We start from the raw sequence: 12,438 nt of genomic DNA, 5'->3' as shown, positions 1-12,438 counted from the left end.
ATATGTTAAGGTAATATTTTATAGTCAGTGGACTGCATGAAGCGGAATCAATTATATGAGACCTTTGTCTTGTCAGTGTTTGAGGGAGCTTCTGTTTAGGGATGTGCTATCTCTGCCAATCATTGACAGACTTGCTCCCGATTGGACAAAATAAGCTTGGCGTATGTGATATGACGTCATCACGCACCTTCCCGACCTGTCCTTGAAGTCACGGAGCAGTCAAAATGGTTGCATACTGGAGACAGGCAGGCCTGAGGTAACAAAATGATGTTAAATTTTATTTAGTGGGTGATTATTTGGAAACTGTGATATGTACGAACATAACTTGCTCGTACAAGTAAGAGTATTTTTAAGTGTTGTTTCGTCTTTATTTGATTTGTGTGGTTCTGCTCCATGCTATTAGCCTAAGTTAGCTTTGATGCTTACCCTACCGATTTGCACGGGTTCTAATTAGAGTTAGACTGTCAACGAAAAATGTTGACTGGCTCTTTTAGGTGCATTTGTAACTTGAAACACATGGAACTTCCTTTCCGGTCATAATTAGACTTAGCATATGTTGTTTAGCATTAAGCTAACCGGTGTGTCCTTCATGCAGCTACATCCGCTTCTCCGCTATCTGCGCCAACGCTGTGCGGGCTGCGCTGAAGCCGCAGTTCAAAGGCGAGGCACTGAAGGCCGCAGAAGCCAGTGTCAAAATCATCAAGCCAAAAACAGCATGTAAGTTAATAATAATAAAAATCTGCTAGAGAGTAGTTCTTTTCGTCCTTATGTTAGGATGAGCAGCATTTATTCAGGTTCTAACAGCAGAATTTGAAGTTATTGTGAAATCCACATCATTCTATGATGCATTCTACTCACCCAAGACTTTCAATTAGCCATTAATTAGTATTATTCACGGGCTGTCTATTGGTACTGAGCAAAACTTTCAGATTTGTTTGACAAGAGAAATATCAAATATAACATTAAAATGATGCCAAATTCTTGTGTGTAGGTTAAAAGTATGTTTTAAGATCTGAAATTGTCTTGTAATTTCTCTTTAAATTTAATCTGAAACTTGACCCATAATTGCTAAAAAAATACTTCATTAGATTTAAAAAAAAGTATATTTGTACTATAAAATCTCAAGCAAACTACTTTTTTCATAAATATTTTAGTCAGTTAATTGGCCTGCAATTGTAAATAAAGCAAAAAGTAGTATCTTTTCTCATTATAGACAGTGTAAAAATACTTACTAGTACAAAAAAATTGTGTAAAAGGGCAGTATTTCCTTCCTGTAATCTCTCAGAACGGTCGTTTGATAGATTAACCACAAGTATTTTAAGCTTTCATTTTGTGCACATTTAATGATTATGGCTCACAAATAAAGAAAATCTCAAATTTAGTGTCTCAGAAAATTAGAATACTGTGAAAAAGGTCATTATTGGAAACTCAATTAGTGTACTTGAGTGGATGTTCAAAAACAATACAACTAATGCATTGCTCATCTTTGAAATATAGGCTTGTCTGTCATCACTTCCAAGTAGGTTTTCGAGGGGATGTGTATTAATATTTCTCTCTTTCTCCTTTGTTTCCTCTCAGGATGTGAATCTGTGGTGTAAATAGTTTTTTTTTTTTTGTTCCTGGGTTGTGAAGCCCTGCTGCCCTCCTGTCCTTCAAAACATGGAGAAGAAAGAGAGAAGAAGAGTTCGAAAACATCTAGATGTCACATTAAAGACTGGGGCCTGAATGAAATTGTTCTTTGTCATTTGTAATTAAAAATGAGTACCTTGAATCCTGTTTGCCTCTCTGGTTTTCAGTTGGTGCATAAAGTCAAGAGGTGCAGAATGAGATGCTGAGAGATTTTTGTGTAACAAGTTTTGGTATTTAATATTTACTGAGTATATATGGACATGTACAGAAATGTGGTATTTACAGAGGCTTGATACATTCACTTGTCCAAGTTTGGAGTTTAACACGAGAAGGATCTGCAATAAATGCCATCAAATCCTGAACCCAAAACCATCAGACACACATGCACTGCAAAGTAAACTGTATGTCAGTAGACAGGAACTCTTGACCGATTATTAAGTTGCATAGACGACTGTTAAATGCATAATTTGGTTCTGTTGTGAATGTCTGGTTAAAGTCTGACTTGTTCTGTAACATCTGTGACTATTTTTCCCTACTATTCCAGTAGGTCTAACTTTCTCCAGAGTTTTATTAAGCACGAATGAGAGAAAAAATTAAGGAGTTGGAGAAATCCAGCTATTGAAGGTTTCAAGTCAAAATTAAAAATCTTAGTTCAGACTTTGCATCAGTTTTGTTAGTTTGAGTTTTGTCAGTTAAATCTTAACATTCAAGCTAGATAATTTTATTCCATGGAAGCTGTATTGGTGGAGATGTACCATTACAACTCAGGTTAACTGGACATAAGGAATACTTTATTCTTAAAACATCTGCCCTTAACTGGCATGCCTCATGTATCTAAGTTATATAATTTCCCCCACATAACACTTTAGTATGTAAGCGGTGTTTTTAATCTTACTAAAATAAAACACGTAAATTTTATTTTGTGTGAACCAGGAAGATAAGTGCAACAATCATGGCCTACATTCGTCTGTGTGTCCATTACACCAATTTAGACTGAAACACAAAACATGTTTTTTTTTTTTTTTGGTTTTGCTTTAGCCTACTTCTAAAACTCTAAAGCTGAAATTTAACAAGGACCTAAATATTAGAGCAAAGAATATCCCACAATACAAGACTACAATATTTTGATTGTTAGTCTTTTTGTTGGGAAAGGATTGAAGTCCTTATAAAAAGAAATATTCAGGACTTTGAGATCAATCTTTTCTGTATTAAGAGCTATTTTTGTTTTTCTACATGTACAAGTTGGAAAACCTGAAGAAAAGATAGTCTTGCTGCATAGTGTGCTTGGCGGTTCTTACTAACTACTAAAACTACTGTCTTTGCTCTACCCTAAGACACTAAAAAGTGAGCACTTTCAACCCTAGTAACAGAGCGAGGGTGGGCGTCCTGCGTCCTAGCTGTCTTTCTTCTCTCTGGTCATCTTGATCATGGTCTCTGGCGATCGGTAGAGGAAGATGAGTTTCTCGAACAGCGTCTCCTCCAGCTCCATCTCTCCGGTCTCCCGCACCACGAAGATGTCCGTGCACAGCTTCAGGACTCTGTCCACGCAGGGCAGCTCCTCAAACATGATGGAGCGAGAGATCCCGTTGAAGAACTCCCGGACGAACTTACCGATGACGAGAACCACCGACATGTACAGGCCGACAATTCTGCAGCCAACAAAGAAAGAAAACACTTCAAATTAAGAATCACATGTCATTGTGCTTTGTCTGAAAACAAAACAACTGCAATGTTATTTATCAAAAATAGTTTGAAATATTCAATCAGCCAAAGAATCTGGTTCGTTGCTCATGTGCTGCATGATTAATAATACAAATAAACATTGACCAGATTATATTACTGAATGTGCGGAGCAAAAGTGTTGGTATATTTTTCGGTAAATCCCACATCTTTTTTTTTTTGTCTACCTACCCATGTCCGGCCAGAAAGCCCAGACTTGAAGGGCTGACCTTGTCATTGAACACCACAATCTCGATGCTGTGGCATTTCTGTTCGCCGGAGGTGAGAACCGAGGAGCACTCCTCTACCACCCACCACTGGCCCGCCTCCTTGTCCGACGTGCCGTTGGCCTGCTGGAGCTTGATGGACATGGGCCGGAAGAAGGCGAGTCCACGGAGGTCCGAGCGCTCGGATGAGTCTGAGGGAAACGTGCCGAGGAGAAAGTCAAGTTCTAGATTCATACCAGATAAACTATCAAAATAAAGTATTGCACCAATCATGTGTTGGCCTAAATCGTAAACTTAAGCAACATTCTCAGGGGCAAGTCATCGTTCAGAAATGACCACTACCCCCTCAGTGCACGGATGCTTACCTACTGACATCCTCGTTGCCATTTTCGAGTCTTGTCCTTTGGGACCTCGTATGTATTTTGGCAGAAGAGAATGAATTATCCTTCAGGAAAGAAGACACAAATAAACACCTTTATTAACTTATTTATTTAGGATCAACATTATTAGCTTCTTCTTCTTTTGCTCTTTCCTTTGGTTTGTTATTTTGTTTGTATTTCCTTTTGACTCTTCTAAACCACTTTGTTGCTGAAAATGTGCTATATAAATAAAATTACCTTTACCTTCACCTTTTTCTTTCCAAAAAAAAAACAAACAAAAAAAACTGTTTTATTCACATGAACTGTCTTTGTCTTCCTGTACCTATAGATATCTTATTATGATGTGTTGAATTTGGCTTTTCGCAGATAAGTCGGTATAATAAATCATCATGATGTAAAGAAGTTTTGGGCTGTAACATAACCGATCCAATCTGGTTGTGACCATGTTTTGCAGTCTAACCACAGTGAGAAAAAACATCTAAAGCAGTGAAGTGAAATGAAATGGAGTTTCGCTGGTTTTATTGCTCTATTGAAGCAACAGTAAAGCTGGAGTGTCAGGATAATAGAAAAGCACCTCAGGCTTGTAAAGTTTCACTTCAGAACAGCAGTGAAGAGGGTAAAAAGCACGTGAAGTCCAGCTGGTTGTGTCGTTATAGAGGGACTCACACAGGTTTGTTGCTGTTGCCTTTGAGCATTTGGACAATCCCGTCCCTCAACACCATGTCCTCAAACTTCACCGTGTGTTCTCCCACCGCCTCGACATTCATTGATATGGACGCATTCCTGAGGAGGAGAGCAACACAAGCAGCAAACAACAGTTATCTGTGAGGTTATGCAGTTTGGTAACATAAGATGCCACGTTTATGAACACCTTCAGTATCAATTGACGTTGATTATAATTCACACAGCCCCACTTGTCTCCTTTAAATCATACCCGTGCCTACTCAGACTCAGCCTACAGAAGACGTGAACAAACAACATTAATTAGTTTATTTTGATTTTACCGTATAGCTAATAGTATACTCTCAGGGAACGTTTGCTTTGCAGTGGTAATTAAAGGCACAGAAACACGGCAAAGAAACAAAAATATAGACGTAGACAGTCAAACATTAATCATTATGTTTAAGTGCAAATTATGAGTTTTGCATGTAGTTAACAAATTTACTTAAATATTATGCAAGTTCTTTAACAAAGTTCTGTGTGAAAATGTCAAATCTATGCAAGAAAAAAATGTTTTTGGATGTGATGATGGGGGGTTAAAGGCATCCACTAAATTTCATTTTTACACATCAGTGTTATATGACAGTGGTTGTTGTATTGGGCATTAAAGGGTTAAAAATAGTTTGATCTGGACTGAAAAGTGTTTGTGTAAGAGAGAGTTGCAGGCGTTACCAATTTCAAACTGTTTTAGTTTTTTTTTTTGTAGAAAAACTGGAATAGAAAGATGATGATACAAAATGAGGAAACTGAGTCAAACTACAACACTGATCAAAGCAGAACTGGTACAAAACCATGCTGTGTGTTTATTATAGAGGGTCATATTGCCACCATAAGCTCTCCTTCGGTAAATCCAGGCATTTGCAAATGAAATACAAATACACGCAGCGGGAAAAAGCAACCGAGTGTATTTGCGTGATCGAACCTGAGCAGCGTCCAGCGTAAAGTCATGTATATGTGAGAAGAGTTGCTCAGTTCCTCGATCATTGCTGCTCGACTGGCGGGGCTGATGGTCCAAAGCAGACTGGCATCACTCTTGATTTTAGCGGCGACAATGTCCTCGGCTTCGTAGTTCATCAGGAACTGCATGGCACCCTGGAAGGCACAGCGAGAGCAAACGGACTTACGCCTTCTAATGGGTCTCAAATAAATGTCTGACACTTGAAATGTCTCGATTTTATTAAAAAAAAAAAAAAAAAACTAAATCAGCCACTGTTAATTTTCAACGTAGACAATCAAATCCTCATCTGAGTCCTTCAAATGCATTTATGGTTTGATTTGTGCATCGATTCTCACCTCAAACAGGATTAATTTTGTCTAGACAAATGTGTTGAATATCTAAATAAATATTAGATCTGTTTTTTTTTTATTGTTTAGAATTTTTTTTTTCAATGTTAATCACAAAAAAGTAAAGACGTGTTGGTTATAGTCCGTTTTCTACTGGTTTGTAGAGTTTTCCTCTGCTTGTCATCCCATGCAGTGGATTTCTTTGACTTTGCAGTAAAGTGAACATGTCTCACTGGATGAGTAGCATAAACTTTTGTGAGTCGGTTGAATCCGGCTTCGGTGTATGCGACCAAGTTCTGCTCCTGAGCGGTCATGGAGAACAGAGGCTGTAAAAAGACACACCAGACAGAGAAAGACATTCATCTACCAACGTATGAACATGCACAGCACGTTAACGTCGACTCACACTTCAAATCGGGCAGCAAAATGTTAGCTTCTAAGTCTTTCTGTGGCACAAGAAGAGTCCTAGCAGACGGAGCTGGTGCTGACCTCATATCCCGCGATGCTGAGCTGGATGGAGACGTCTAACGGCTGATTGGTCACTCCGACCGCTGACTGGACCAGAGACATGAAGAGGAGTGGGAACCACATGATGCTGATCAGGGCAAAGATTATGAAGCCACCCATCCCATATTTGACCACTTTCTTCTTCTTCTGCCCTGGGGGGTGTGGAAATTTCTGGAAAATTGAAAACAGCTGTTTAGCTTCTTCTTATGTAGATTAAAACTCCTGCAGACTTAAAAACTTAAAAATTTATCGCGCTATATGTATCTACTAGGATGTATTTGATCTTTCTTTAAAGAGACAAATAATGTCTAAACACTCCAACTAATTGCTTCATGCACATTTACTAATTACTTCATATAAGTTTAAATCATTGCTACCATAGTAACTGTGACCTGCTGTGCCTGAAAAAGTATTCGTACCACAGGAGCTTTTTCACTTTCTGGAATTTTAATGGCAAATTTCAATGAATTTTGTCAGGATTCAGGTGACAGAGCAATGGAAAGCAGAGTGTGATTGTAAAGAGAAGGTTTTTTTTTTATTTTTAACAATAAAAACCTGATCCATATGTTCAACCTCTACGTGAATGCTTTGTGGAAATGCCTTCACTGCAGCTGCAGCTTTTAATGTGTCCATCACGCTTCAGCCTCTAAAATTAACATTTAGAGGCTGAACGTTTTATCCATTATTCTTTGGAAAATTAGCACAGTTGTGCACTACTTTTTGTTGTTCTATCGCATAAAATCCAAATAAATTTCATGCAAATTTGTGGTTATGGATGTAAGGCACACTCTCTTACTTTCTCAGACTCTCTCCAGCATTTGAGGATGAATATGTTTGCGTAGATATCTTCAACACAAATCCAGCTGGAGAGAGACAGAGTGGTGTCGGTCCAAACCCAGTCCATCACGGCCCTCAGCTCAGTGAGGAAAGGAACCATCCGAAAGCTGAAAGGAGAGAGTCGGGGAGCCATTTGAAAAAGCAAACAAACAAACAAACAAAGCAGATATATTTTAAAAGCTACAGTGTTTGCTTGAGGTAACTGCTGAAGGAAATCGTACCCCTGAAAGAGAAAGAGGTTGAGGTAGTTGTAGTTCTTGGTGAGGAAGTTGCCCAGGATGCGGTTTGGGTAGCCGCATTTGATCTGATAGGCAGACAGTCCGAAGTAGATGCACTTCACAAAATACCAAAGCTGAGCAATCGGGTTACTGTTGAACCTCCTGGAGCAGACAGAGATAAACAGAGACATCAACGCCGTCTTTTTATTACCAAGCGACAGATTCACTGCCTGAGTTTATTATGACAGAAAGTAAACAGACGCAGGGTGTCATAAAAACCCTTTCATAAAAAAAGTGTTATTTATGTCAGTCCAGTCCTTTCCTCTCTTTGCTTTTAAAGTTGTGTCTTTCTCAGGAGTTTATAAATTCTTAAAGCGATACAAACCCAATCTATACTTCTCAGGTGATTAACTTACAGGCATAACTACAGTGCTTAAAAATTATTGAATTAATATTTTTTTTGTGCATGGTGGAATTTGAACACATCATCTTCAACGAAATAAAAGTTGGAAGCACGAGTTGGAATGTACTGTGGATTTCCTCTTGTCCTCTCATTATAAATAAAATCTCTAACATAAACGCAGCCCCTCTAATATTTGGTGAAATGTCCCTTAGTGAAGCATATCGTTTGTCAAGTTTCTTTCATAACTGAATAAATATTAGGCTTAGAATTGGTTGATTTCCAGCTTTTAAACATAGTCCACAACTTTATGCCAAGGCTAAGTTTACGGCGAAGGTTAGTCGGCTTCATTCCAGTAAACCAGTTTGAAGAGAAAAAAAAAAAAGAAAAAAAAAGCTTTGACCTCTCCGTGACTCCGGGGAGGATGAAGAACATCCAGAAGTGTATGCCGAACACCAGCACAACCTGGAAAACACATTTCCCCAGCAGAGACTTCTTCAGGTACAGGGCGCGGTCGACAATCATGGTGCCGAACTGGATGAGCAGCATGACCAGGAAGGCCTCGGGAACCTGGTCTTCTGACAGAGTCTCTGAGATGTCCACAGAGGAGGAGTATTTCTAAAGAGGAGGCAGAAACTGGGTGATGTTCCACACAGAATCCTGTCTAATCCTAACCGCATACGGTAGAAAAGTTGTGCTCATGTGTGTACCCCAAACGCCCCGTATCCATATATGGTCACGATGAAATTGACGACGTCAATAAGAAACATGAGGGCGTAGACGTCACACACGGGGCTGTAGTCAGGGTGGATGATGTCGTAGAAGAACTGCCTGATGGGGAGATAGATGTGGAGAGCTCTGAAATAGAGAGAGAGAGAGGGAGAGAGAGAAAGAGAGACGTCACACTTTGCTCTGCTCCAAAACACTGCCTCGCAAAAATAAGTACATATTTAGTTAAACTCGCACACCTCAGTCTCAGTACCTCAAACGTATTTTGGTGGGTTTTAAATAACAGACCATGATTGTGAGTAGGAAGTAGAAATATAGTTTTCAAATATTTTTCAAATAAAAATCTGAAAAGTGTGGTCCATCCCTATTCATCTTCCTGTTATCTCAGCTTCCCTGTCCATCTTGATACCCACAGCATGATGCTGCCATCACCATGTTTGGTAAGGAGGATTGTGTCTTCATGGTGAGGTCCCATGTTAGTTTTCATCCATGCATTGGAAAAACAAAAAAACAAAAACAAAGGTCAAATCCAATCATGGCGCCCTATTCTACACGTAAGAATTCATGTTGAAATTAAATTTGGAGCTGGTACACACTGTGTACTGGTATCAAACTAAAATCAAATGAATGCAAATGCTTGCCACACCTTTCAGATTTTTATTAGTAAATAAATGTGAAGATATCGCATCATTTTTCATAAACTGAATAATGAAGAGCTACTTTGGTTTCCCCCAGAAAACCTGCTAAGCCTGGTGGTTGGGCACTAGGGCAGTCATTCATCCAGTGGCCTGTTGTGTTTTTGAGTTAAAAAATGTTTAAAGTTGACAGAAAATTTTCAAATATCACTCGATAATTATGTGTTATTAAAAGATTGGAAGATTAACGCCTGATCACCAACTATAAAGTCTTAAAAAAAGGCAAACATTTTAAAAAGACTTAAATAAATAAGTAATGCTTAGCCTGGTGGGGGCACGAGTAAAGCCTGGTGGCCCGTCAGGCTTATAATACTTTGGAGGAAACCCTGCAATCACATAAAGTTCTACTAACATGCATTAAGATATGTTGTTGTAACGTCACCAAATTCTGAGCAGGTCATAAAATAAAAGCAGTAATTCAATGCGACTAAACCTCCGGACTATAAATAGTGAACAAAGTGAAAATATCTTTTGAAAAGCCCCACAGAGAAACTACGTACACTTCTATGCAGGTGGTTTTGGCCTGCAGCATCGTCTCTCTGATATGCTGTCTGATCCTCTGCTTCCTGGACAGAGGAGCAGTGCGACGCTGCGGCCGCTTCTTCTTGCTGCGCTGCCTCTTTGCTTTCTCCTCTCCAATGCAAAAAAAAAAAAAGAAAACAATCAAAGAAAACTTACATTAATAAACCTGTGGACATGTTGGTGATAAGAGGCAGCTCACAGGCAAAACGTATGTTTCTCACCAACAGATTCTTCAGAATCATTTTGCTTTTGTCTGCAGAATATGGAGGTGGTGGAGGCCTGAATGGGGAGGAACTTCAGCCGGCGCAACGATTTCTCCTTGCACCCCGTCTTATCCACTCCGGTCATCTTCTTCTTGTCCACCTTCTTCTTCAGCTTCTTGAAGAAGTCGGGCATCTCCACCTCCTTGTTGTCCCACAGCCCGTGGCACTGCAGGAGAGGCATGAGAACTACCCAGCTCACCGGCGTCTGCGCTGTCAGACGGGGCTGTTTAAGCAAAAAGACGGACTCACCTTCAGAATAGAGCGGTGGAAGAACAGAGCGAGCAGCTGGATGAGGTCAAACAGGACGTAGCCATCTTTCTTTTCCACCCCGATGATGTTTGGCAGGGCAAAGGGCCGGTCTGCGTTGATTCCTCTGTAAGCAGACGTGGTCCAGGGGAAGAAACCGAACTGGAAAAAGTACTTCACTACGACTGTAAGCTGGGACAGAGAAAAGAGACGAATCCAAACAAGTTGTGATTAGCCTATTAAAGGCAGGATTTCAGGAATAGTGCCAAACAAACAACCATCTTTTATTTGAGAGAGCGACACAAACCAGAGGATAATTGTGGAATAGAAGTTATTTATTTTCAACCACATAAAACCTAGTAGCACAAACTGTCTTCAGAAGAAACATTTGAAGTAAATAAGAGTGTGCCTGTGTATCATTTAATCAAAGCATAATTACGCAGCATAAATGGTGTGTGAAGACCTCAGCAGTTTGATAGAGAACATTACAGAACAAACAACACAAAGAAAATCAAGAAATGCAATCAAGTATCAATCTCAATTCAAATTTATGTCACAATTATGCTCTACTATGTGCTGGTTTATCACATGAAATCCCAATAAAACACAGTGAAGTTTGCGATGAAGTGAAAAAAGGTCACAGTACTCACTTTTTGACATTTCTAATTAAAGAACATGAAACAAAAGCTATTTATTACAAGAGGGGAAAATGTTCGCAGCCGATGCACCGACCTACCTCCGTGTAGATTATAGCCGTCATCCAGAAGCGTTTGGTCGGCCGTGGCACCGACAGCATGGCCCAGAGGAATATCAGAATGGGCAGGATGAGCGAGAGGAACGACGCCGACACGATGTGGTTGAGGATGATGACAAAGTAGCACAGCATCTCCGACTTGGACACCATGGTGTTGTAGAGAGCGAAGAGCAGCTTCACCGGCCGCGGCAGCGTCTTGAAAAACTTATCAGACTCCGAGATCTCGTCGTTTTCAAACATGCTGCGGAGCCGGGAGAAAAGGAGGCAGGGAAAAAAAACGACAAAGTTGTTATGCAGCAGACAAGCAAAAGGTTTGATTTTGACTCTAATTTTGCTTTTGACTGGCTGTTGTGTGCGTACTGACTTGTTCAGCAGCAGCTCGCTGGCTGTGAGGTTCCTGGTTTCCTGAGTCAGAGGTGCTGGAGACTCTGAGAGGTCGAGACTTTTTTCTTCCTCGCTCTGCTGGTCAGTCATTGAGGCACACTCCACGTATCCGGGGTATTCGCCCTCTTCTCTCTGCTGCGCTTTTTCATCCGCCTCATCTTTCTCCGGGTCTGGATGAGCTTGTTGTTCGTCTCCATCTTCTATATTTTGATCCCGATCCGATTTTTCACTATCCTCTTCGTCCTTCTCAACGTCCTCATCTTGTTTTGGGTCGTCGTGCTGACGGTCATCACCTTCTTGGCTTTAGAGAAAAATAAGAGGAAAAACCAAACTTTCAACCAAGTCGCGACAATACGACGGAGTATTAGGGCCATACTAAGAAAATATTAAATAAATAAATACAATTACGAGACCAGATTGATCAAATTAAGAAATATTACGAGAATAAAGTTATAGAATTTTGAAAGTAAAGTCATAGCATTAGGACAATAAAGTAGCAAGAGAATGAAGCCATAACATGATACTAAAATTGCAATGCTACAAGTCATAGTTGGAATCTTGTAACTATGACTTTATTCTTGTAATTTCATTTTTTTTTTATTTTCTTAGCATGGCCCTAATACTTTGTCATACTTATGATTATAAGTTAGTTCTGAATTAAAATAAGAAGTACAATATAACTGATAAACCAACAAACAAACCAAATATTTACTTATGGGCTGATGACCCAGAGTAGCTTTTTTTTAAAATTATTTTATTCTGCTTTCTCTCATGCATAATGACAATAAGATGAATTCTGATTCTGATCATTGATTTCTGCTTTATCATAGTTTACCCTGCAGCAACGCTTCTAAAGTTTTTTAGTGTAGCAAGACTTTGAAATGCTGATGAAATCCATACATAAATCTGAAGATCTCCCAAATA

The 12,438-nt window shown here is 39.6% G+C and overlaps 2 protein-coding genes across 2 annotated transcripts in view; one reads left to right on the top strand and one right to left on the bottom strand.

The window, feature by feature from the left end:
- Positions 1-131: 131 nt before the first annotated feature.
- On the top strand, positions 132-1,771 carry atp5f1e (ATP synthase F1 subunit epsilon). Its single transcript, XM_014991132.2, has 3 exons — positions 132-256; positions 596-717; positions 1,579-1,771. Coding segments are annotated over exons 1-3 (156 nt in total). The 5' UTR covers positions 132-224; the 3' UTR covers positions 1,581-1,771.
- Positions 1,772-2,239: 468 nt separating this feature from the next.
- The window catches only part of LOC106920221 (piezo-type mechanosensitive ion channel component 2), a 45,696-nt gene continuing 35,497 nt past the window's right edge, over positions 2,240-12,438 (bottom strand). Inside the window, exons 38-53 of the mRNA XM_088007555.1 lie at positions 11,495-11,815; positions 11,113-11,371; positions 10,380-10,568; positions 10,089-10,296; positions 9,846-9,978; positions 8,632-8,779; positions 8,325-8,539; positions 7,525-7,683; positions 7,263-7,410; positions 6,449-6,637; positions 6,193-6,285; positions 5,598-5,767; positions 4,622-4,738; positions 3,941-4,020; positions 3,541-3,766; positions 2,240-3,278 (exon numbers count right to left, since the gene is read on the bottom strand). Of these exons, the coding sequence (XP_087863681.1) occupies positions 3,023-3,278; positions 3,541-3,766; positions 3,941-4,020; positions 4,622-4,738; positions 5,598-5,767; positions 6,193-6,285; positions 6,449-6,637; positions 7,263-7,410; positions 7,525-7,683; positions 8,325-8,539; positions 8,632-8,779; positions 9,846-9,978; positions 10,089-10,296; positions 10,380-10,568; positions 11,113-11,371; positions 11,495-11,815 (2,911 nt within the window). The 3' untranslated portion in view covers positions 2,240-3,022. The remainder of the gene's footprint in view (positions 3,279-3,540; positions 3,767-3,940; positions 4,021-4,621; positions 4,739-5,597; positions 5,768-6,192; positions 6,286-6,448; positions 6,638-7,262; positions 7,411-7,524; positions 7,684-8,324; positions 8,540-8,631; positions 8,780-9,845; positions 9,979-10,088; positions 10,297-10,379; positions 10,569-11,112; positions 11,372-11,494; positions 11,816-12,438) is intronic.

The sequence above is a fragment of the Poecilia mexicana genome, unplaced genomic scaffold (genome assembly GCF_051168715.1).
Source record: "Poecilia mexicana isolate PSO_F unplaced genomic scaffold, ASM5116871v1 scaffold_7, whole genome shotgun sequence".
NCBI classification, from domain to species: Eukaryota; Metazoa; Chordata; class Actinopteri; order Cyprinodontiformes; family Poeciliidae; genus Poecilia; species Poecilia mexicana.
This window is presented reverse-complemented; position numbering and strand designations above follow the sequence as displayed.

Bases quoted from the DNA above. Each gene is read 5' to 3' on its own strand.
- atp5f1e (XM_014991132.2), top strand. From the start codon at position 225: ATGGTTGCATACTGGAGACAGGCAGGCCTGAG. The intron at 257-595 runs GTAACAAAATGA...TCCTTCATGCAG, and splicing joins TGGAGACAGGCAGGCCTGAG to CTACATCCGCTTCTCCGCTA.